Here is a 25,856-nt window from a genome sequence, read left to right as displayed (position 1 = left end):
TTAAGGACCACATCAGTATTATCCGCCCGTGATAATACTAAGACTCGATACATCCTGTAATAACAGTAGCGGTGCAAATCAGATTTTAACGACTTCCTCAAAATTCCCATCCAGCCCATTTTGTAAGTAGGCGAAAGAATTGGGTTTTAAGCCACTATCTTGCCCCATCCAGAGTTGGGTTTTAATCCAGTGACTCATTCATTCGGAAAGTAAGACCAAAACACTGTCTTGAAAACTTGTTTCGTGTTAATTAAAATGCTGTTGAAATCGCACAAAGAAGCTTTCCATTAACCGTAATATTTCCTCCTACATATTTTTTATTATGAGTAAGGCACGTTTTCGGAACCACACCAGCAGATCTTCATCATTTGCATCGCATAAAGGCATTTCAGTGGTGCGTTTTAAGTGTAGGTTCCCTGGCATCTGCGCATGCGCCGGAACATGTTCGAGTGTGTCGTATGTGAAGCATATGGCACGTTTATTTAATTGCAAAAAACTTGTGATCGTAAGTAATTTTTTACGTTGTTGCATAGTCGAATAACCCCGCGTTTTTAACACGAGCAGAGGGGAGGTTCCGAAGTTAACGTTGCATTTGAACAAGCAAACATATCAAAGTATTCTCCTCCTCCTTCTCCTGTCTGGGGGACACTATATGCATCAACTTTCTTCAAAGTAATACTTCAGCTGCGGCCCCCCTTTCATGCAAAGATGTGCATCGCCGGTGAGTTTGCTCGATCGGTGGAAGACACTGTCTTTTTTATTGTTAAACAACGTGCTTTACTTTAAACAGTAAAGAAACAGAGATGCGATGCCTTGTTACTCCTTGGCTTCTGCGCCTTTGCTGTGTTTCAGCCTGTAAGCGGATCATCCGTGTCTGTACCAGCAATTTCCGAAGAAAATGAGCTTGAAGCGCCTTATATATCGATATATATGTGTTTTTTGCCACGAAAAGGGTCCATTTTCGGAGTTCAGAGGTCTTCGTTATATAACAGGCGATACAGTTTTGCGCCTGAAACTGAGTAAGGTTTTCGCATTACGTGTCTATTGTGAAACGCTTTAGAAGTCATTTATAATCTTTTTTTTTGCAGTTTAAAAAGAACAACAGGCCGGGCATGCGTGTTTTATGTAACGTTGTATATTCGGGTTTTTATTTTTAATCAGAAGTAACTTTTGTGGATGCAGACTATAAGTTTATAGTAGTAAAGTAATTTGACACATTGTATACATGTGTTTATGATGAGAGGGTTTAAGGGATTGAAATATAACTGTAACACAACTGTGGTTTACCATAAGTTATTAGCGGATAAATTCACGTGTGAGGGAGTGAATTTTTCTTTAACACTTATCAGTTTTGAACACACGGTGCGCAGTGACTTTTGCTTCACAGTCAGTTGTTTACACACAAAGTCAACTTTTTTGAAGAGTACAGGACATTTCGTAGGACAGAGGCGTTTTAAGACGTATGAAATACACACCCCGATCAACAAATTTGTGTTCTGGAGACCAAAAGGTATCGTTTATGCTGAACCCCACTAGTTGGAACTGGTGATTCTTTAGGTTTTCTTAAAAAACAAAACAAAAATAAATCCATGCATGACGTATCTATTAATTGGTTGAGGTAGGCTTATAACACGATGACGATGACGTTTTAACTTTTTTATTTATAAAATGTATGTTTTAAATTAGCAAATGCCTTGCTCTGAATGAATACCTTGGGAGCAATTATGTCAGTAGTTGGTTGAATTTACTAATCTGCAGCTCAGACTGTTTAATGGATATGGCTTATGAAAAGTGGAAAATTAAATGGCTGGTTTTCCTGCACTAATTTAATAGAGCACCCCTCACCATCTCTATAAATATATATATTACCTGTAAAGAGTGTGTGTGTGTGTGTGTGTGTGTGTGTGTATATATCTTGTTAATTCTTTTCATATTGTGAAAGCCCCCCTCTCTATTTGTCTTCTTTGCACTCTCGTAGTGCAATAACCCTGACTCTTGTGCGTCCCTTGAATTTTGTAATGACTGACAGTGTTTACTGTAGATAAGCTCCCAAGATGTAAAAAGACTGGCACACAGGGTTAGTGGGATACTCTGATAACCGTTGCTCTGAGGATTGCTTGCAAATATGTAGATACAGAAACTCTTAAATGACAGTTAAACGTTTCTGAAAGTGAGAAGCAGTCATACGCAATATTGGGACTGACTTGAAGGGGGGGTGAAGCCTTCGAAACTACATCTGTTATGACACAGTTTCCTCCACCTGCATTTGTTTGCTGAAGCTTTTTTTTGTCATCGCAGTATATCTGTATCACTCTATACATCGCTGTGATGCTGGATTGTGTATCATGTCAGATCAGCAGTGCATTGATCGCACATTTTGAATCACCCTGGGAATAAGTTCTCATTTCTCCTTTGTTGAAAAAATGCTTGGTTTAAAACTTCAAGATGAACTACCGCAGTGCAGTATAATGTAAGCGAAAGCAGAAAAGGTAGGTAGCCTATTCTTCAGCACGTATAAATAAAAGTACGTATGTGAAGGCCGATGCATGCAAGGTGTGGTCCGGGGCCCACAGCTTCGTGACGAGATGATGGTTCATTATCTTGAGCAGCCGCTCAGTCGTTTTCGACGAAATATAAAATGGTGTAACGTTATTCCAGTAGTTGGCACCGGTAAGTATCACTGCCAACACTGGCTATGTTAGACAGAAGTGTATTGGCTGTCGGTGTCGGTCAAAATTTCCATATCTGGGCACCACAAAAAACAAAATGAAAGCCAGAACACACAAGAGAAGATTTTAACATCGAATTCTGGAGATTGAATTTTCCGACGCCAAAATGTGGTGATGCAAGCAAAAAAAAAAGATTCATTAATGCATTTAGTCTAATTGATACAAAAATAATTCCATCTCCTCTTTTTTTTTCTTCTTCTCCTGGTACTTCTGCCTGAATTTCAGCTTGGCACTGGGGCATGTGGTCAGTCAATCAGCAAAGTTTATTGCTGTGAGTTCCACCTCAGTCGTTTCTTTTTGAACAAATAGTAGCTACTACAGAACAGGACTTGGAGGACCAAAAAAAAAAAAAGGATCATTAACTTCCTCCTAGGATCTACAGTCGGGTTGTGGGAACAGTGACAGAAGGTCCTCATTCTTAAAGCCCTTTGCCACTGTAGGAACGTTTTATGGGACCCCTGTACGACATTGTGGGGATGAGAACTGAACGTCGTCCCGTTTGGTTTGCACATTCCCAAAACACCTGGTCAGAGTCATCCAATCCATCAGCTTAGCATGGATTTACTCATAACAGAGATCTCCTTACATCAGCTGTCAATAGACACGGGGCCTTTCCTTTAGAAGTGGATGTGGTGTTTATAGCAGACATGTAGTTCAGCGGTGAGGTCTTGTAGTCTGTGATGGCTTGTATGTACCACCACAAGTGCCCGGAGTCTGTATCTCCTTGAGTAGCTGTGGGTTTTTCTTGCCCATACATGTACTTTGCTGCCCTGATGTTGCTGAGAAGGTTTCGCCCTTGTTCTACTCAGGGACACCTTATCCCCCGATCTAAAAACCTCGCTTTTAGCCACATCCGTACCTCTGCTGGGGACTATGCACTTGCTGATGACCACAAGCAGCATTCCAAAGAGTCCCAAAGGGTTGAGGCAGCTCCTTCTGGGCAGCAGGCAGTCTGGGCGTCGGAGCAGCAGAGCGCGTGTTGTCACAGGCACTTCCGACATGTGGTCTGAGAGGCCGAGGTGCGGGCAAGGTTAAAGACAATCGTTCGCTTAGACAGTGTGTCAGGAGCCGAATAACACTAAAATGCAATAATAAATGCAATAAGTATTACGAAATCACATGTCAGTGATACAATAAGCATTTCTCATAGATTAAACAAAGTACCGCAGCATCGCAAATCAAACAAATGGCAACTTAATTACTATTATAACCTCCCCATAATCCAAATAAGCGTAAATTCGGTAAACAAGATTTAGTTCAGATTATACTTGGAGTCGGTGCCCCCAAACGTAATTGCTTGCCAGACAAACCTAAATACACCCTTTTACAGCCTTGTACAATATGTTCGTTTATTGCACTGAACTAACTTCACACCAAAAAAAGTATCGCTTTTAATAAGAAGAGCTGCGAAGGATCAACACAATTAACCTCTCCCCGTCCCCTACGTGCTGGGAGTTAACGTCAACACAACAGCTGGAACAGGTATGGATACAATTCATGTGAGATTGAGATAAGCACCAATAAAAGTTAGTTTCTTCTGCTTAAGAATTGTAAGCATAAGATTAGCACGATGACCTGTATGTACAGTACAGATGGTACAGAGGCTGCGGTAACATCTTCTAACTATTTGTCTGTCTGCCCTCTTGTAGCCAGGCAGGATTTACTTGGGAATATTGCATTATCCATGTCTGTGGTAGTCTAATTTGTACCGGTACTGAAGAAATGTAATAACCGGACAACTTTAAAAAAATGTGGTACCGCGGTACCTTTTCAGTACTAGTATCCAATGCAATATTACTCCAGACTAATTTTTCTATGGGAAGCACTAGGACTCCTTACTGAAAAAAGTTCCTGCGGTGAGAAAGGGCCTTATCTCACTCACGATTCTTCCACTGTCTGGGTGTGTCATGTGACATTCAGTATGATGATGGTTTAAAAAGAAAAATTGGGATATATTTTCAAGTCGCACTGGTGTGCCTAGTTATAAAATTTAATCTCACCGTCTTCAAAAATGGTAGCAAAATATGACTAAATGGACACAGTCTGAAGCCATACAGCATGACTACCCAACCCATACCATACTTCCTCGCCATGCTGATGGCTCACATTGAATTGTTTTTTAAACACGCCTCTCATGAGAGACCCGGTGAGAGAGACATGTAATATAACTTGGCCAATCAGCACAGCCCTCTAGTCGGAAGTCATTAGGTGTTTCTCAGCATGTGTACTTCGCCATCCATGTGTTCTCACACACCCGTTTTATATCATCTTCCATTGCCGAAGACCAGTTCCAGTACTAAGAACGGAAGTACAGAGGACGGTAATAGTCCACCTCCCCAAATGTCAATAATACATTGGTTGCATCCCCACCAAATGAGACCAGTCTCACTATTCATTGCACCCCAAGTTTGATCTTGGTTGCCAAGACCACAAGTACAATCTCTGCATTCTTGGCATTGAGAAACACCCATTGTGTTGGTTTGAGAATGAAGCATGGATCCAATTACCCAATCTGTACCACCTGCCGAATTTGTACCTAGCATGTTTGCACCGCACCATATTTTCTATTTTACCGTCTATATTTACAGCAATCTTAGGGGTTCGTTTAACGAGAACTGGTGTTAATAATTCCACTGCCTGAAAAAAAAATGTTTTCTTTGCTTGCCATTGTAAGTGTTTACCCCTTAGTTGTTTATTTGCAGTTTTTGGATCAACACTATTACATAAGTATCCCATACCTGAAACTTTAGTATACATTTCCATCGTTTGAAATTGCTGCTATCCAGCGACCTGGTTTTTTGGTATACTAACTTTATGTCCCTTCAGTTCAGAGTGAACCATACGGGCTCCCCTCTGTGACTGGGTTTCTAACGAGACCCATAATCATGCACTCGGACAGAAGTGCAGGCACTATGCAGAACCTTTATTAAACAGACAGAGATAACAAAGAATCCAAAATCAGAATATCTGGCTTAATATGCCATTCTGGGCTGGTGGAGATCACTCACAAGCAGCCTGTAAATGAACCAGGTGTAGTGAAACGAAATGTCAATGGGATCAGACTAAGTTGTGAAAATGTTGCGAAAAGGAGGGCTACAAATTGCGCAGTCATAAAACATGCTGTAAAGTGTAATGCGGTGCATCTGCTGATGTGCAAGGTGCCGACTGGGGCTTGCAGTGTCATCGGGGCATTTCTACCAAGAACACAAGGACTGTACTAGTGGTCTTGGCCAGACCGGTCTTGCTAACTTTCCCTCCGAGAACAAACTTGGGGCGCAATGAATCATGGGTTTGGTCTTGTTCGGTGAACATGCAACCGATGCGTCCGCTATTTAGGATGGATCATGTCCAACATCCAGGGATTTTTACCGTCTTCTGGACTTGTTCTTAGTATTGGAACTTGTCTTTGGCAATGGAAGATGATGTCAAAACAGGTAGACGAGAGCACAAGTGCAGTTAAGTACGCATATTGAGATTCACCAACATATTTCACCTCGGCACTTCTGGAGGTAATACGGCAAATCTATTCAACTACCTTAAAAGGAAGTATCCGACACAACATTTAAAATAAATGTAATTCAGGATTTGATAACCGTTTTCAAAACTGTATCTTTAATGCAATATTGTGGTTTAAATGGCACTAGTAGATAAGTCCTTAGGCTGGGTCGAGTCTGGGGATTCTTGACGATACATTTCAGAATTGGGAAGAAAGATTGCGATTCAGATTGATTATTGCAGTTGTGTGTTAAAGTTCGCAATTTGGTTTCCCACCCCTGCTTAAATGTATCCGACTGAGTGAGTTTTTGAAATTTGATTTTCGATCACTCATGATTACTGGAGATTATACTAGATTTTCTTACAATCATAAATGTACTTTAAAACATTTATATGGTGGTGTCAGCATTTTGTCCAGATTAAAAATGGGGAAAAATACAATTAGCTTGCAAATAGTCAGCTCTGGTTTCTGCTGCAGTTCCGATGCGATCCAAAAATAAAACTATACGATTTGTTAATCAATGTCGTAGATACAGGGGACACCTGTGGTTGTATAAAAATGCTTGATCCTCGAATTGATACATCTGTTGATTCCCTAACAATACAATGAGGATTTTAGAGGTCATATTTACTATAAAAAATGAAGTCCACACTCTGAGCTAAATGGCGAGTGCCTACGCTTCTTTTCAGAGTGTGAATTCAGGTCGTTTATCCTACTTCCTTTGATTCCTACGGCCAGTGCTCTTTGGCTGTTAATACCCGTGACAGCATGGCATTGCTGACATGCATCATTTCCAGGAGAAACTCTGTGATGAAGTATGGCATTTAGTGGAGGACAGGCATTACAAAGAAATGTTTGTGCGTTTTTTTCACAGGTGAGTTCATCTACGATAAGATACGGCGCTAAGTTGGAATGTAGGTATTTATATCAGCGTGTTTGTTTTTGGGATGGTGCTTGATTGAGTAGAAAGCAAAGCCAAGTTTATGGGTGATGATTGGAAAGCAAGGCGACCTTATGAACGCCAGGGTCGTCCATTTGTGGCCACAGAGACCTGAGGCCTCTCTTCAGAAAGCACTTGGTACAGATTTCTCTCTAAAAATCCTGGAGAACATCCTCGTTGCCTTGGTGCGGCAGTTGTCATTGTTAGTTGTAAATGTTTTTGCTTTTCAACAAGAGCCTGATACAACATCAGATGCTTTACCCTGTTAGATGAAATATTTGTTGCATGTCTGGAGAAGTTTCAGCTTCACGAAGCTACCAGAATATCCAAAATATTGTACCCAATTGTTTATATTCAGGATGAGGAAGAAGTGTTGAGCAACAGGCTGCAAAATGCTTGGCCGGTTCATGCACCCCTGGGGTGTTATCGTGACTCGGTCTTCTGGATGGATTCAAAACGGACCCTGCAATGACATGGGGAGAGCATGCAAACTCCACACACATGAAATTTTGGTTGGAGACTTGAACCCAGGTCTCAGAAGTGTGAGGCGACAGTGCTAACCGCTGAACCATCGTGGCTGCCCCCCCAACTCTGTGAAATTGTCGTTATTTGTGTATAAAACTACCATTGGCCCGCTGCCCAGTATCTTTTAAAGGTCTGAAGTCTAAGAACACAGTGTTGCAATGTGTATTTTTTTTTTGTAAGCTCATATGCTGTAAAATGTCCTTCTTCAAACATTGACAGCCCTTAGAATAATCACAAGGACTAAAGTGAATGACATGCAATGACAAAAGGATGTCTTCATGTCTGTTCAGAATCTGGTAAAGCCGCCCAAGACATTGAAGCTTTTGTATCAGTGGAAGATGATGTAATTGGTGTCTGAATTTCTGAGCAGCAATGTTTGGATACGTGGATCTTTGGAAGATTTAAACTGTACTCACAGTTTTTGTATCAGTTTCTGGTAGGTTTTGTCCCTCCCATTGATATCCCTCAGAGGTATCGAGTGGACTCGGTGTTAGATTTTATCGGTCTTTTGCTTCAGTAAAAGGCCTGGTTACGTTGATTTTGAAATGTTCACATGAGTTTATATGACCAGAGGTGAGAATATCGATTCCTTGAAAGGACAGAGGGCTTAAGTTCTTCATACTTTTTGCGTGGAGAACACAGGAGAGTCTTTGTCAGTTCTTTCTAATAATTAAAGCTTAATTATTTAAGAACTAATGTGAAAGTCATGAGTGCCAAAGTGAGAGAGATCCACTTAGGATTTGCGTCAAACTGAAAAACGAAGTTCACAGAGACAGACCGTACCTTGTCCGGGACGTTTATTGGCATGTCGTATGACCGAATTTAAAATCTGCTTCCTCCATCCTCTTGTTAATGTTGTCTTTGTTTTTTTTTTGTGGGCATCGATCTGTTCAAAACTTCGTAGTGGGATGCTAAGGTTCTCAAAATAGTCCTTTTTGGTGCAGTGCTGGGTCTGCTGGTTCTTTTGTCCGTCAGTACAGCTTGTTTCTGCGACAGTCGGTTTCCTGTCTTTATCTAAAGGAAACGGAAAACGTGCAGGAGCTTTGACTTTCACATATCGAGTCCAGTCAAGTGGTGGTGACTAGCTGTGGCAGCCGCACTCAAGTATACAGTGGTCTGAGAAATCGTTTCCCCAGAACTACGGTGCAACATAAGACACATTGGGGGGCTGTATGTAATCAATTACAGGGAGTAGGGGGCAGATTAAGTACACAAGTACAAACATGGGGTTTGGACAGGGACAACGCACTAGTGCAGGCGACACAATAGGGGGGCAAACGCACAGCATATACATGAATAGCATGAATGGAATGATGCATGTGGATTATTATAATTCAGGAAAAACAGCAGCAGTTCGCTTTGCATACTTTAACTCAGTCAGATGAGATTTGAATACTAAAAATGCCTTTTTCAGTTACGACAATGTTAAAAGGAATTCTTTAGAATAATGCTTTGTTGTGGACAATGAAACTGAAAAGCCCTGATTTTTGACCACATTATTAATATGGTGTAGGGCCTCCTTTTGTAGCCAGTGCAGCATCAGTTTGTCTTGGGAATGACAGACACAAATCTTTCACAGAGGCCTAAGGGATTCTTCTTCTTGCAGAACAGCGGTCAGGTCACTGCGTGATGCTGGTGGAGGAAAACGTTTCCTGACTCGCTCCTCCAAAACACCCCAGAGTGTCTCGGTAACATTCAGATGTACTGACTGCAGGCCATGGGAGATGTTCAGTTTTAAGCATCATGTTCATCAGACCACTCCGTCACCATTCTTGCTGTGTGTATTTGCGCATTAACACCCTGCTAGTTGGCACCGCCTTCATGGTATGATGTTTGAACCACTGTGTGAACATGGTCCTCCAGAATGGTACAGTAGTACTTGACAGGGACATGCCCATCTTGAAGAAATAGTGGACCTAGGGAATCCCATGAAATTGCAGCCCAAACCATCACTGATTCACCCCTGTGCTGCACTATGGATGTGCAGTATTCTGGGTGATACGCTTCTCTGGGTTTTCTTCATACCGCGACTCTTCCAGGTATAGGAAAGATAGTGAACAGAGAACAATGCACACTTCACATTGTCCACAGCCCAAGATTTGCGCTACTGGCACCATCGAAACCAACGCTTTGCCATGAGTGACCAAAAGTTTGGCTATAGCAGCCCAACCATGGATACTGACCCTGTGGAGCTCGCAGTGAACAGTTTTGGTGGAAACAGAACGAAAGTGCGCATTTGATTCTGCAGTGAGTTGGGCAGCTGTGCTTTTATGTTTTTTGGACACAATCTGGGTTGGTACCCGGGCCAGACATTCAGACATTTAGTCAGTCTAATTTTCAAGTTCAACCAGTTATCTTCAGGTGGTATGTGTTCGTTGGTGTGACATCCGTTTCGGCTATCTTCCCTAAATACATCAGTACAGGATTGGTCAATCTATCACAGACTAATAATCAGATTAGTTCAAATCAAGATTAGCTGTTGCTTCACCCCCCAAGGCGAGTAGATTATCTTTTGTCATTCTGGTGAGGTGCCAAGATTGTTAGGATGTGAAATTGGCTGAATGCTGTAATGTTGAGGTTCATTAACATTAACTAATGATGATGATTAATAATAATAATAATAATAATAATAATAATAATTAATATATGTCACGGTAAACGGGGTAGAAAGACCCGGATCCCAATATGCAAGCCGCTAAGCGCGTTATTCTGAAAAACCAAACAGAGGCACCAGAAGGGACAGGCGGGAGGCAGGGTCGAAAAACAGGCAAGGGGTTCGTTAGCCGGGGGGTCCATCCTACGAGGAGGGATGAGACAGGAGCACACAGGGTATCGGGAACAAGACGAGCCGGGACAGGCAGGGCAGTCGGGTCAGGTACGGGAACGGGTCTGGAACGGGGGAGAGAGAGAGGTAAGGGGAGAACACGAGGCAAACAGGCAGGGCTCGGGAGCAGGGTAAGACGATGGACAATAGAGTGCTCATTAAGGCTTCGAAACATCAGCGCAATACTTTGCGTCGGACTGGTGATTACTAGCAGGTTTTATCCCTAGCCCTGTTACTCATAATGAGCTGCAGCTGGGGATGTCCGCCCGTGCGGGCGTGACAATATATCCATCCATCCATCCATTTTCCAAACCGCTTATCCTACTGGGTTGCGGGGGGTCCAGAGTTGACAATATATATGATTATTATTATTTATTCTTCTTCTTACTGTTAATTTATTATTTGTTTGGAATGATGTTGCCAGCGCATGTGTTTTTTTTTTTTTTTTTTTTTTTTTTTATAATTATTAAAATTTTAAAGCCCTTTTAATACCAGTATAGGAGAGTCAAGCTTGATATTTTAAACTTGAACTACTTACATAAACACATGGTTCAAGGACCTGCTTTCATGATTTTGAAGACTCTGATCCTAAACTTCATGTGTGTAATAAGAGTATGTATATTTGTCATGTGTAGTTCAGCACCATTTTGTCAATTGGCCAGTGATCTTGTACACATACAGTGTTTCCCCTGGGTTTACAGCTTTGGGGGCGGGGGGCGGGGGGGGGGGGGGGGGGGCAGATGGACACCGACAGGATTCATGGTGTTCATGTGCCTCTTTTAATGACAGCAGTCGATATAACAACTGAACTAAACCTCAGAACATTTCTTTTTATGACAATTATCCACAAAGTCGCTGCAGTGTGTCTTTCTGCGCGGATTTTTTTGTTAGCTTTTCAGGTGGTTGACGCGACATTTTCCGATGCGCGCTCTCTGTCTCTGTCCGCCGGTGGGAGTGACTCACCTGTGTGTGCATGGGGGGACGGAACTCCGCCATGCGCGACGCAGTGAGCAGCGGAGAATTGTAAACACGCGACCGCGCAGAGTCATAAATGGCAAGTTGTTGTGTAAATAAGATAAATAACATAAGGCTGTTTTAGTTTGTTTAATAAAAGGACAATGTATAGACCTGTTCTATAGGAAAGGTAACCTTAAATGACTTCTGTTGTGATCTGGCACTATATGGAAAATAAAATTAAATAAATTTAACATGACCGTCAAGGGGGGGGCGGGACACCGGCCAGATATAATGGCAGGGGAAACACTGGCATAAGCAAGGTAAACCTAATAAGACTGCTTGTGCTACAGGCATTTTCAGAGCTGGGGTCGTGGACTTGTTGGATTGCAAGTTCCACTAGAGCAGGAGCATGAGGAGCAGAAGCCCAGAAAGATGAAGATATCCCCTAGTCCAGTGACACCGAAGGGATAACTTCGGCCTGCAAATTGGATAGTGTAGTAATCGGGGGTGCAGTAATAAGCCTTAATGAGTGTTGCGTTTCCTGGTAGTACGGATGCGGGGTGAGGAACTGGAGGGAATGGAGGGGGGGGGGGGGTTAATGGCCCCAGCTGTCGAAAGATGAGCTGCTGCGTACGATGTGTGTTCCCTCGAGAGGATGCCGAAAGTGGACAAGAAAATAACACGTGTGTAAGCCATGATATTTTGGTGGTGTGACACAGTCTATAATTTGTGTGTACAGTCAGCAGCTACTGGAATATCAGCGAGTATAACAATTATCCTGGGTTTACCACTGACAACAACTGGAAGATGGGGTAGTTTTGGCGTGGATATAATTATTTCACTAAGCCCAAGTCATTGACTCCCCTCCCTCCCAAGAACTTCGTAATTCACTCACTAGGTTTCACCCTATTTTCCCCTCAAACATTTAATTCCATAATTCCATTTACATGCAATTCTGCAATAACTGTGTTCATATACATGTATGAGTAGTTTGCCTGTTGTGCTTGAGTTGGCGTAGAGTTAGTCAGCCTAGCTCATAATGTGTTCCTAGTTGTCCTATTGTATAATAGAAATTTTACACATGCCTCGTTTTGCACCCTGTACAGGAAATGATTTTGTACAAGCAATATGATGAATGCAGAGTTTACACAGTAGTGAAAGGAATGCTTGTTTACGGTATGTTGGTTGAATAGCACAGTAATAGACAATAGCTTCAGTTTGGAGAACGTGAAGACTGTGATAGGTAATCACTCACACATGACACACTCCTCTGAAACTGTTGACCGAGTACACAAAACCTTGACTTTTGGCCAGTTGGAAACTTGTAACATGTTTCATGGGAACGGATAAGGTGAGATAAGATCCCTTTAATGTCATTAAAAGTTCCATGAAGTGGTTATGTATGTAAAAAGAATGCATGTCGTTGTAACCTTTGCAGCAGCTGATATATTGCCCTCCAGGATATTGCACAATGAGTCTCGGGTTATTGTTACTATCATAGGAAATCTATATGTACAAAAGTGCAAATGAAATGTAAGCATATACATAGATATTAAAATGAAAGTCAGTGCAGTGTTCTATAGATACAGCTGTTACTGTTGAGATGTCGATGGTCACACGGGTCCCAAAACAGACTTATGTCATTATTCTTATTGTTCAGTTATGGTTTGGCTGTTTTAAAGTCTGTTTGTTAGTGATTTCATAGACCTGGTTCATCTGTAATGTCTTCCAGAAGACAGTGGGTCAAACAGATGATGTCCAGGGTGGGATGGGTCATTGATTTTGTTAGCTGCTCTGCTGAGACTGGGGGGCTTGAATAACACTGCCCCAAAGAGGCCAGTGGGCAGGCTATGATCTTCTGGGCTGTGTTGATGACTCCCCGAAATGCTCTCCTGTCCACTGCTAAACAGCTGGCCTACCACACGGAGATAGAGTACATCAGCATACTGTCCATGACCCAGCAGTAATAGGGCACCAGCAGCTTCTCGTGCAGGTTTTTTCTGAAGATCCTTGGGAAGTTGAGTGACTGTTCTGCCTTCTCGACTATTGTCAAATTGAACTATTTACAGAAACACGTCCAGGAAAGATCTTCAGTGATGGTCATACCCAAGAACCGGAAAACAGGGGCCCTTTCCACACTGTTCCCATTGTGCTATAGTGGCTCGGGGTTCAGATTATTATTCCGGGAGTCTTTCATTAGTTTTTGTTTTTTGTGGCATTCACACCCATGATTGATGTTCAGGAAACACATTGTCAGTTTTTGGGTGTCGTCTCCTGAAAAGTCCAACCACGGGCACATCGTCTGTGAAGGTGTTGGCTGGATGAATGGGGGTGCAGTCATGAGTAAAGAAGGCATAGAGAAGGGGGCTGAGGACACAGGTCTGGGGGGGTGCCAGTGCTGAATGTAACGGTGGGTGAGAAGTGGGAGCCAAGTCTGGGATTCTAGGGGCAGTTAGTTGGAAAGTCCTAAGTCTGTGAATTTAGTGACCGGTCTGCCCCGGATGACTGTTGAAAGCAGAGCTGTCTATGAAAGGAATGAAAAGAAATCCTCACGTAGCTCCCCTGGTGTTTAAGATGTGTCAGTGCAATGTGAAGAGCAGTGGTAGTGGGTGGCATCGCTTTGTAGGCGAACTGCTATGGGTTGAAGGTGGGGGGGAGGCAGGCTTTGATGTGCTGCATAAGCAGTGTGAAAGGAATTATAAATCGACCTCTCTAATAACTCTAGTTAAGTCACTTGGAATAAAACTCTGGACCTCTCAGTTGGTGAGCAAAATGATCTCTTTTATTCGAGCGATCCAGCAAAGCACTCCCGTCACCTTCGGGCACCAGGTACAAAGTACCCCGAGCACAAAGAGCAACCAGTTGATAAACCATAACTCCCAATTCCCTATAAGGACTTCTTAGACCTGATTGGCCACGAAACGCCAAAAAACCGAGCTCAAACGTATAACAAACACAATTCTCCTGCCCCATTGGTTCACGTTGGTAGCAGTGCACATCCACACATTTTGCTCAGTTTTCCAAAACATGTCTCAACGGCTGGTCTCCTACTTGAGATATGGATATAGTTATTCTTTCACTGTAAATTCACTGTAAATACGTGGTTAACATATGATTAACATTACAACTACTTACACGTTAGTACTGCTGCATAACATACTGCGTATGGTCTACTGAAACTATTTTTTATAACTACAACTCTTTGTGCACCAGTTGGGTAGCTTTGAATCCCTTCCTGCAGGTGGTTCTCCTCCCGCCTTCTCCGCTGCCCGTCTCTCCAAGGTCTTCAGGATCTGAGTTTCTAATCACGTGCGGCTACCACGAGGCGAGGTCACGCAGTATTCAAAACAATCCCTCCTTGCCTTAGGCCTAAGACATAACACACCCAGTATGCCTCCCCTCCCGGGCCTACCAATGTCCAATTTTCTTTCCACTCCAGTTTCTCAAAGCATTTCATTATAACTGGTGTTAGTGTGACTGATTGATAATCGTTGGGGCTGCTAATGACATTCTTTTTTGGCACTGGAATGACTGTGGCAGGCATCAGGCAGTGTGGGATGATGGGCTTTGATAGTGACAGGTTGAAGACCTTTGTGAAGACCTCGGAGAGCTGATGTGCACATTCCTTCAGCAGCCTTCATCAGGGCCAGCAGCTTTTCTTGGATTCATGGCTCTGAAGCTCCTGCCTCACTTCATGTTCCTGCCCCATGAAGATGTGGCTATTGGGGGTTGATGGTGTTGGGTCCGTCGCCATTGTTTCCATCTCAAAGCGAGCAAAGAAACAATTTAGTTCCTCTACAAGCAGGATGTCTCCACAGACCAGGGGAGGCCTATTTTTTACGCAAATGGCCAGAGTTCATGTAGGTTTTGTGGGGTAACCTTTAGGTCAGCTGTTCAAACCCAAGTCTGAAGACTATTCACCCAATAAGTACTCAAGGAAAATCCTGGATATGCAATGGCCCTTTGTAGATAAGTACTTGCAAGCATAGCTCCTCTCTGGAGGATAAAAGGTCATGTCTAACAGGGGGCCGTGTGAGAACCATCTTGGTTGGCTCATTCGTTTCCAGTCTCACTTGTTTTTTATGAGTCTGAAACATGAAGTAATATACTCCACAGCGATCAAGTTGCTAATTTTTAATGCTGCTCTGTATTCTGACTACTGCTCAACATTCTATTTCACTCTGCCACATATCACTTTACTACTCCATGTTGAATGCTGCATTGTATGTTAGATGACTCGTAGTGGTTAGTATTTTGTGATTAAGCTGCACGACACTGGAAAATGTAAATTTCTGCAATAATCATTTCAGTATTTATCTCACGTCCCACTGCAAAAAAAAAATTCATCAATTGGCAACAAGAACTGCAAGTTGCGTGCGTGAGCGTCGTCTATTTTTTTGTTGCTCCTGACTCTACCGCAGCTAGTTACCCCGACTGTACAGTGGCGCGCCCGTCTACAATTTGACTCATGTGTCTGTTATTCGCCCCACCCTCACTTACCCACCCTCACTTACCCACCCTCACTCCCTTCCTGTCACAACTCACTACTCAGTGCAGTGCATTTTATCACTGTATGCGGGTCGGTTTATCGTCTGTTACACGCGTATGTGTCTGTGTGTGTTAAATTAACAAAAAGTGTTGTTTAAAAGTTTGACATTTAATAGGCTTTGTCTCAATGCCTCCCATTATCTGGCATTTTCACTTCTTCGAGCTTCCTGCCGACCCGTTTATGTCAGATAAGCGAGACACTACTGTACTAGATAATACTGAAAAGGAGCGGTCATTAAAATTGTACAACTTGCTAAGTTTAGTTTCCTATAATTATATAAATGTAATAGTGAAACATAAACCCCACTCACGAATTTCATCGCCAAGATTTATACATATCGGACCTGTATTGAAAAATAACGTTGCTTATGAAAGTAGGCAAGTCAGAATCTCAAATTGGTTTCATTGTACTTCGTATACGTAACAGATGTAATCTCACGCCAAACTTTTGATGAAACTTGAGAGCCCTGGTAAAATGTAAATTAAAGGCTGTGTCCCGTTATGATCGCGATTCATCCCCCAGTAACTAATCAGTAACTAACACAACGACTTGTTCGAATAAGATTAATGCTGTGATGTTTAATGTATTTTTTGTTGTTGAAATTGATCTAAAAACATATTGGTTTCGAAAAAATGTGTTGTTCAGGAACCGGTATCAAAATGAAGGTATCGTATCGTGTATATATTCCTGTTGTTCGAAGGTCTTGGCGGCTGTAGGTGGGATTTACACGTCTAAACCTAGCATTGTTGAACAGACATACAAAGAAAAACATGCAAAAAGCACACTGAACTGGCGAGCGTCAAGCTGCTGCGTCTGCACGCCACCGTCTTGCGATTTGTAAGTTTATGAGAACACGTCATGTTTGCCATATTTAAATGATTGATTGTTTCAGGCTGTGTTTGATATGAAACGTTCAGTCCCCTTACATCTTTTTATACGAATTCCATTCAATGTAAGAAAAAAAACAAGACTATGATGGAATGCCAGTTCTGGGCTGGCTGTCATCTCCCGAAAGAGAGCAGTGGCTCTGAGTTAGATAATTATTTCATAATTGGAGCCAAGCCTGATGTCCAGGAGACATTGCTCTTTGGTTTGCTGAATGTTTCCTCCTTACACTTCGTAACTTTCCGGTAATCTGCTAAGAATGTAACTGGCAGCAAATCTGTATGGCTGAGAAAACGGTACGGAGCAGTAATCCTTATTAGCTCTTTGGTTGTAGGGTTTGGCTTCCTGTTATCTGAGAAAACAAAACCGCATGTTTCGGTCCTTTTAGGAAGAAATTGGCAAGGAAACTGGCTGAAAAACTGATAAACGTTTGCATTGTGTAATGAAATAAACTGCGATATACTGTGAAAAATTTATCTGTTTTTCTTTAATTCTTTAGTTCATTATCATATACATATACAGTCATAAAAAATACAATACAACAAATGTCCAGTACCATCCATCCGCAGAGCCACACCATCATATGTTACTGTAGATTCAAACAAACCGCCAAGCAAAGTCAATGATAGCGGAATGTACCACATTTGTTTTTTTTTTTTTTTTTTTGATGAATAACAGTTTTGAAGTGAATTAATTTAATTTAATTTTGGTATTTGCTCATGTAAACTTCTTCTTGGACAGGAAGTGGGGCTAACTAATGGCTCCCTGTAGGCTGATATCTCAGGCAGCTTATCTCTGGCCCCGACAGGACTGAGCTTGCAGTCTTTCCCTTTTCCTTAACAGGGATGACGATGATATTTACAGTCCAGAGATGAAAAGACTAAGGCGTATGTGAAGATGTCGATGACACTCGCCAAAAGTAAGTCTGTGTAAATGCTACACTGGTTTGGCTTCACGGAACATAAGTTGTTCTTTTATATTATAATCATTGTTAAGGAAATCACAATAAGCGTAAATAAGTGATATTATTTATTTTTACTACTTTAGTGATTTGCAAAAACTTCAGAATCAGTATCCTATGATCTGTGCTTGAGCACAGGGACATCGATCTCAAAAACAGTGAATATCTTGAAAAGATGCAGTTGATTAATGTTCTTTTGACTTGTTCCGACATTACTTTGAAAGACCTCACACATTATGTGCCTATTTTCAGCAGTTAGGGACTTCGTATGTTTGAGCCACGCACATATAAAGCAGGAGACTTGCTGAGTCAGTATGTGTGATGGTCGAGCTGTAACACTGTAAAATCCCTATGATGATTCAGACGGCAAACAAAAGGCTAACGCTCATTCCTTTAAAATAAGATCTACACCGACCAAACAACACGTATCGGTGTCCGGGGCCACGGATGCCCTGCTGAAGATTGTTTTGCCAGGAGTTCTGACCAAGCGGGAAGTACTTCAGCAAATCATTCCATAGGATCTGAGTCATGTGACAAGGGATATTGAGTAATGTGAGGCAGAACACAGGTTCCTCTGGTTATTCCCTGTTTCTTGTGTGGAATCTTATTTCATTCAGAAATGACACACATGCCGTTACTGGTATGTGTTTGCGATTTTCACGCTCCCATTTCAGCGAATACTGGCTCCGCTTTATGTGATTATTGCAGCTGTAATATTAACAGACAACATGATGACATCGGAATACTTTTCATAGGAAGCAGTTTTGCAGGGTTCCTGCGTAGTAGGGAAAAGTATGGAATTTTATTTTGGTTTTTTTGACTTCTGAATAAATATGGAAAAATTTAAATATTTTGGTGCTTCCAGACTATTGCAGCAGATTAACCTAAAAAATGTATTCTAAAAAATATTAATTTACTTTTTTTTTTTTTTGATGACATCACTAATCTGAGCTGGTTGATAGGATGCACATTATAGTGCAACGTTCCAAACCAATATCAGTGAAATGCACACTTGATTAATCTCCAGCAAGAAATAATGACTTTGGCTGCCATGCAATTTACAGCACTCCCAATGAACAAATGCTGGTTTTCACCCGCTTTGCCTGCTAACCCCAAATTTTGTAGATGGTTGCTTCAGGATCCCAAATGTGAATGGCAAGCAGAATACAAAGTATTTGTGAAGCTGTTGTAAGTTTGGAATTTTTAAATAGAAAGTAAATACCCTGGTTTTAGGTATGTTGAATGAAAGCGATCAGCTATCAGTCATTTCTGTAGCCTTGAACTGGTTGGGCCTTTAATTGAAGCCTGCTTGAAGTGTGTTGCTTATAGAGTTTGCACATCAATGGCCTCCTGAAACCTTGCTCCTCTCTTCCTCTTCTCCGCAGCATGGGCTTTCAGACTGTTGCCGGTGGTTCTGTTCGTCATCTCCTATTACTACTATTCATACTTTGTCCTCCAGGGGTAAGGCTCCTACACAGGCTTTCGCCGTGTCCATGAGTTGAGGATCTTACCAATATTACGTCAAGTAATTTTATCTGTCTGCCTTTTCAGTGCCGGAGTGACGGCAAAGTCTACAGCTCTCGCTGTCAGCCCATGTGGAAGCAGTCACTCGTCAAAGAAATGGGCAGGGCTTGACTTCAAGTGAGTAATAAAATCTGATTTCGGCAATTAGCTGGCTGGATGTTATCATGTGTAACTGTAACAAAGCAAAATTCCTTCTGGATTTTTTTTTTTTTTAAAACAAAAAAACATAGTGAATGTTTCACACGCATTTCATTCATGAAAATAGCTTGGATAGAATTTGTATGAATAATTGTTTCCCCTTTTATAATTGCATATTAAACAGCGTCACTCGCAATAGCACACTCTTTCTGAAGCTGGAAGATTACTTTTGGCATGAAAGATCATCGCCTCTGTCGTTACCCTACGGCATGAAGGGCAGTGGTAAGTCTTGTTTGTTTTCGTTGGATACCATAAATTCCCAGATACTGTCTGCAATTTTGTTTGCAATATAATAATAATAATAATAATATATTATTATTATTATTATTATTATTATTATTATTATCTCATGAAAAGCAATTACTGAAAATCCTTCACCCACCCAAAACGCATAATTCCAGAACTTCATTGGGGGCAACAAACGTCATTGCTGATGATGTCACGAAATGCTGCGAAATGCCTGACTGCTGATCTGCGTCTCCGTTACAGAGTTCCTACTCCTTAAGGTCTTAGCAGTAACTGCCAGTTATGAAATGCCAGAGAGCATCAGCAAGTGAGTACAAATGGTGGTTACTGCCATAGGTCAGTTAAGTGAAACTCGTAACGAAACAAAATAATTGTTTATTATCTAGCTGAAAGTTCTAATGAATGTTTCCGTTGTCCCTTCTTCAGGCTGGACTGCAGGACCTGTATTGTTGTCGGTAATGGATACACGATCAAAAACAGCTCATTAGGATCTATTATAAACACATATGATGTTGTAATCAGGTACTTTAAATACTGTTTATGTTAATTTTTCTGTCTGACAGTTTTAGTTAATTCTGTCTCTCCGGTTTGGGCTGAAATCGTGTCTTTCATTTAGTTCCTGTTTTGGGTGGTGGGTGCTCGGGACTGGTAATGAGACCTGCTACTGTGAGACTAAATGGCAACCAGCTGAAAACACAGTTAAAAAAAGGAATGAACGTTAAGTGCTTTCTTCCTGCTTCTGCTATGCATTTCTTTGGAACTCTTAAAAAAAATCCGGCTGGGATGAGCGCGCCTATATTTTCAGCTGCTTGATCACCATTACGAGGCACGAGCTGGTTTTGTTAGAGGGTCTCTCCGGTCGCTCAGCTTCGGACGCGGCTCGGCAATCGAATTTCCAGCTTAAGTTTTCAGTAGCTCCTTCTCTGGGATGGTACCTTCATGTCGTCTCTGAAGGACTCTGACATCCCCATACGTGTTAATTGTGGAAGAAGTACGAAGCGTCTACTGTATGCGGAAGCCGCCTGGACCGCATCACTGTTCTCGTAGCAGTTGGTAATAAAAATGGCAGTTTTTCTCAGGGTTGGTTTTTCGGTTGCTGGGTGTGATTGGGGTGTGAAACTGCAACAGTGCCACAGAGAGACCCGGTCGTGGCAAACGTGTCACGGCCAGCTGACTTCCGCTGTTTGTCTCGTCCAATCGCAGGTTGAACGATGCCCCCGTCAGGGGGTACGAGGCCGACGTGGGCAGTAAGACGACGCTGCGTCTCTTCTACCCCGAGTCGGCCTCCCACCAACCTGCGCTTCACAATAACCCCGATACCCTGATGGTACTTGTTCCATTCAAGCAGAACGACTTGCGATGGCTGAAGGAGATCCTCTACGACGAGAAGAGGGTACGCCGCATGCGGCCTACGTGACGGCCGCCTCGGTTCAGGCCCCATGTCCGTGAATAGGTCCTGTTAAAAATTAACATGTGCCACGGCTGAAAACCCCTTACCCTTTACCTGGGTGCATTACAATGCACGGAGCATCTCGCCTGCATGAGGCAGACGGCTGTGGGAAGTTTGGAAGGGTCTCCGTAAGTTTCACTTGAGCCAATTCCTGCCATTTTTCCCGGTCCCACTAAATAAGAGCGTAGCTGCGGAGATCATGTTGCTGTGGAGATGTTTGGGGATGTTCTGTGGTGGCATGTGATGCCCTTCGTACTTTTCCAGGTGAGGAAAGGTTTCTGGAAGCCCCCCCCCCAGATATGGCAAGGCAAAAGCAGCCATATTCGCATCCTGGACCCTTACTTCCTAAGGCAGACAGCAAGCAAGTTGCTAAAGATTCCCCTCCTGCCAAAGTGGAGTCAGGTGGGTGACCCCCCCCCCCACCCCACCATACCATGTGCTTTTGTTGTCAGTCATAATTAATCACCCCACAGTGTTGCTTCAGGAGACGTAACTTTGGATGCTTCTGACCCTTAAGACATGACACTGTATCCTCCTGAAGGTAAAAGGCCTGCAGTGGCACTGCGAAGTGGTGCGGTCACTGCACAACACTATTCTTTTGTTTTGCATTCTTCTTAGCTCTAGTCGGAAAAGAACCGAGACTGGTGACGTTGGCCCTCTGAGCAATTAGCCCAGCTGCATGCTGGGAATCTTGCGCTGCTCCCCGCCAGATGACTTCAGACTTGGCAGCGGCCCCCTGTTTACCCAGGGAGTCCGGTAGCAGAAGCGTGCCGAGTTTCTGTGGTGGGATGGTCTGATTTCGGGGTTGGGGGGGGAGAGGAGGGGGGCTCAGAACTGGCAGCAGCATAGGCCGAGCGGCACCTGGCCTCGCCCCACTTCGTTAGACACAATGGCCCCTGCTGAAAAAGCCAGCCGGGTCCCCACCCGGCTACAACTTTTACCACCCCCCCCCCCCCCCCCCGTCCAATTAGTGCAGGCCGACCATCAACCAAAGCTTCAGATTTATCCTGGCAGCGCTGGTGAAAATGCCACTTTATGCTGCGCGAGTTAAACGTGAAATTTAAAAGCAAGTAATAGTGGAAAAGGCATTAAGTGGCTGGACTGTGTTTTCTTCTTCTTCTCTCTGGTCTGTAGCATGAAATTCGGGCCAGACAGCTGACTCACAGAGACGTTGGGCTCCTCGAGAAACACAAGAGTTTCTTTCCCACACATGGAAGAGAGCAGCTCCGATTCTCCCCACAAAAAAGGGGGCGGGACGGAGCTGGATGCAATTTTCGCATCTGCTGAGTAGCGGGCTGGTGTTCCGATCAGGCGTGCTAATGGTACCTTGCTGGTATTTCCATGGCAGGATCCTGCAAAGAACTGGATCATTATTCTGTTCCACGTGCTACCTGAGTCTGAGAAACGTGCTGATGCATTTAAATGCTTAAAAAGGAGCCCGGGGGCTTTTTTTTCTCATGAATGGAGTTTCAGCGTCGCTGAGGCATTCTGAGTCGATGCTGTATAACTTTTCCAGAGAAAACATTTGCTTCCTGGCGTTGCTGGGCTGGTATCGGTAGGCTGTGAAGCGCGGAACCAAAGCGTACGGCCTCATGGAAAGCCTGTGAAGTCATTTTTTATAAACAGGTGAAGTTCTCAGGCAAACCTAAGGTATTGTCTCATTGACAGGCGAACAATGGTGCGGAGGAAAATCCATTTTTTTTTTCTCTCACTTCATTCCTTTAAGAAGAATGCAGGGTGTGCGAGGCGGGTGGGCCGGCTGAGATTAGGGGAAGGGCAGGGAGGGGCCGGCTCTGCGAGGCTGCCGGCTTGTCTGTGGAAGATGTGAGCCACCACCTGCTGGCAGAACACGGTATAACATTTTGTCGACGCAACATTCTCTCTCTGCCCACAGAGATCCATCCACCCCACGACAGGGATACTAGCCATATATATGGCGTTGAGCTACTGTGACGTCGTTCACATCACAGGCTTTGGGTATCCCCTCTCCAAGAACCAGAAGGACCCGATACACTACTATGGATCGGACACAATGACAGCCATGAAGGTGGGCAAGACGATATAGCCACTGTGTTGATGATTTCATTTAATACTTATTTAATATAAATCTTGGGGGGCTGCTATGGCTTATCTGGGGGTCCTCAACCTCCAAGACCGCCCTCATTTTGAACTATGATTAAACAGATTGGAATATGACTTTGAGTTCACAACCTGGTAGCACACATTCTGGTAGATTAATTGGTAGATTAATGCCTGTTTGATCTGCTGCCTCATGATGATGATGATGAAGTTTATTATTAGTTGTTGTTTGTAACACAATTAAGTACAGGCTGTTAAAATGAGAGTTTAAGTAAAATCGCGGTAAGGTTCTGCTGTTTTTGTTATTCAGAATTCCTACCACGACCTGTCTCACGAAGCCCAGGCCCTAAAGAGGCTGGAGAAATCTGGTGCTATACAGTATCTGCTCCCTCAGTCATGACCTCGCTGTCTCTACATTCTGTGTACGTGAATGACAGAAATATTTCCTTTTCATCTCGCAGAGCTGATTCGTTGTGTGTTTGGCAATGGATGACGCTCTGATTAGCTATGTAAGAATTTATTCCTCTGTGCATCGATGTTTTGCAGAGCCTTGTCTGGTAATGACATCTGATCAAAGATCGAAGAACCTACGTGGGATTGCGAAGCTTGGGAAGTTCTGCGATGAGCCCCTTGTTCTGCTCAACAAATTGTCCGAAGGAACATTTTCTGCAATCGGATGCTTTCTTTTGAATGGATGCCAAAGTTACAGTCCCAACTGTGGTCACCAGGGGGCATTATTAGGGAGGCCTACTCCATTTGGAGTTGCTGAAATACTGCACAGAAAGTCAGAGAAGGTGGAAATGAACATCATAAATACAGCAATGTTTGGGGAATATAACATCCGGAAAATGTGCTACTCGGTGTCATGTGATCAACAAAATTGCTGTAATTGTTTAAACACACAATGCACTTAAGCTTACATACATCAATTTTCCAAACCGCTTATCCTACTGGGTTGTGGGGGGTCCGGAGCCTATCCCAGAAACAATTTGCACAAGGCAGGGAACAACCCAGGATCGGGGGCCAGCCCATCGCAGGGCACACTCACACACCATTCACACCTACAGGCAAATTAGCAACTCCAATTAGTCTCAGCATTTTTTTGGACTATGGGGGGAAACCGGATTACCTGGAGGAAACCCCACGACGACATGGGGAGAACATGCAAACTCCACACACATGTAACCCAGGCGGAGACTCGAACCCAGGTCCCAGAGGTGTGAGGCAACAGTGCTCCACCTGCCGCCCCCACTTAAGCTTTGAATATGAATAATATTTTGCTTGAATTTATTCAGTTCAGCACAGCAATAATATACAATTGAAAAACTGATCCTGCAGTATTTTTATCACAAGGAAGTACAATGTTGAAATCATTGATCTTATTCTAGTTAAGGGTATTGCAGTTTAAAAATTACACTTTGAAGTTACATTGATTTTGGACAATGTACCTGGAGGCTGTGAATTATGACACGTGCAATCTCTCCTCCTGTAAGGTTAACTATAGTAGAATTTAATAAACAAGAATCGCAGAAATGTTTGCATTTGAAGCATTTGATGCAAATTTTTCCTTCAGTTGCAATTTTTCAAGAATACTGCATGAAGATGAATTCTGTCCAGAAACATTCCCCCCCCCCCCCCCCCCCCCCCCTCCCAAAAGGCTTGACTCTGAAGGCACGGTGACTGAATGCTTGAAACTGCTGCGCCAAAAATACTAAACAAAACTCCTGCTGTATATCATGATCTGGCTGCATTAGCCTGATACTCTGTATATATATTAAACAGGCAGTCAGACAGACCGAATCGTCTTTCCAGGTGCCTTAAAGTGAAGCTTTTCCTTGCATTCGGAAGTGGTCTGATTTGAGTGAATTGCAATTGAAATTTGTTCGGCTGGTCATACGGTCATAGTCATGCATAAACTGCAATGGGTCGTTGCAGGTCTTTGCAAAAGTGCTATTGCGACATTCAGGAGATGGGGGGGGGGGGTGGAGGGGGAGGTCTGGTTGACTGGGGGCTCCATGCTTATTACAGCACCAGCAAGTGGCCATATTCCTTTCGTTGTATGTGCTGTGAGTTGTGTAACTCACTGTCAGTCTGAGTGCTGTTTACAATGTGGCAAGTTAGCAAGGTCAGGCCTGCTGCCTCATGGGGGCGGTGGTAGGAGAGGGGCCAGGTGGGAGGGCCTGGTTGAAATAAGGCCAATATGTGTGGTGTGCCTGTTCTCTCTTGCTGGTGAAACATCCATTCTTGGATAGGGAAGAGAGGAGGAACTTTATTGATCACCGTGAGGGGAATTACCTTGCCCAGCAGCACAGAAAGAAATACAGCAAGGATCATTCAAGTAGAAATAAAAAAAGGTCAAATACATGAAAAGAATATAAGTAAAATTAGTAATACAAATAATGAAAGAACTGTGCAAAATGTAGCACACTAGTAAATGTAGTGTAAAGTTGCGTAAATGAGATGCATTCAGAGTTGGTACGGTGCAGATGCCTT

General features: G+C 43.1%; 1 protein-coding gene across 5 annotated transcripts; it reads left to right on the top strand.

Moving 5' to 3' along the window:
• Positions 1 to 482: 482 nt before the first annotated feature.
• On the top strand, positions 483 to 24,896 carry LOC125711826 (CMP-N-acetylneuraminate-beta-galactosamide-alpha-2,3-sialyltransferase 4-like). Of its 5 annotated transcripts, none has more exons than XM_048981215.1 (12): positions 483 to 505; positions 17,749 to 17,824; positions 19,252 to 19,327; positions 19,418 to 19,507; positions 19,713 to 19,810; positions 20,078 to 20,141; positions 20,261 to 20,356; positions 21,038 to 21,227; positions 21,549 to 21,686; positions 23,179 to 23,331; positions 23,674 to 23,785; positions 23,910 to 24,896. In XM_048981215.1, the coding sequence occupies exons 2-11, from the start codon at positions 17,803 to 17,805 to the stop codon at positions 23,761 to 23,763; spliced, it is 1,017 nt and encodes a 338-aa protein (XP_048837172.1). In that variant the 5' UTR covers positions 483 to 505; positions 17,749 to 17,802; the 3' UTR covers positions 23,764 to 23,785; positions 23,910 to 24,896. The 5 variants fall into 5 exon arrangements, with proteins under 5 accessions (XP_048837172.1, XP_048837169.1, XP_048837173.1 ...); XM_048981212.1 differs by lacking the exon at positions 483 to 505 and adding an exon at positions 512 to 721; XM_048981213.1 differs by lacking the exon at positions 483 to 505 and adding an exon at positions 801 to 1,510.
• Positions 24,897 to 25,856: the final 960 nt, after the last annotated feature.

The sequence above is a fragment of the Brienomyrus brachyistius genome, chromosome 17 (genome assembly GCF_023856365.1).
Source record: "Brienomyrus brachyistius isolate T26 chromosome 17, BBRACH_0.4, whole genome shotgun sequence".
In the NCBI taxonomy this organism is placed as follows: domain Eukaryota; kingdom Metazoa; phylum Chordata; class Actinopteri; order Osteoglossiformes; family Mormyridae; genus Brienomyrus; species Brienomyrus brachyistius.
Note: the sequence above shows the minus strand (reverse complement) of the source record. Positions and strands in the feature narration are given on the sequence as shown.

What these genes read in the sequence shown, in the direction of transcription:
- LOC125711826 (XM_048981215.1), top strand. Translation starts at nt 17,803, where the DNA reads ATGTCGATGACACTCGCCAAAA. An exon ending in GTCGATGACACTCGCCAAAA is followed by an intron (nt 17,825 to 19,251) that starts GTAAGTCTGTGT and finishes TCTTCTCCGCAG; the next exon opens with CATGGGCTTTCAGACTGTTG. An exon ending in TGGGCAGGGCTTGACTTCAA is followed by an intron (nt 19,508 to 19,712) that starts GTGAGTAATAAA and finishes CATATTAAACAG; the next exon opens with CGTCACTCGCAATAGCACAC.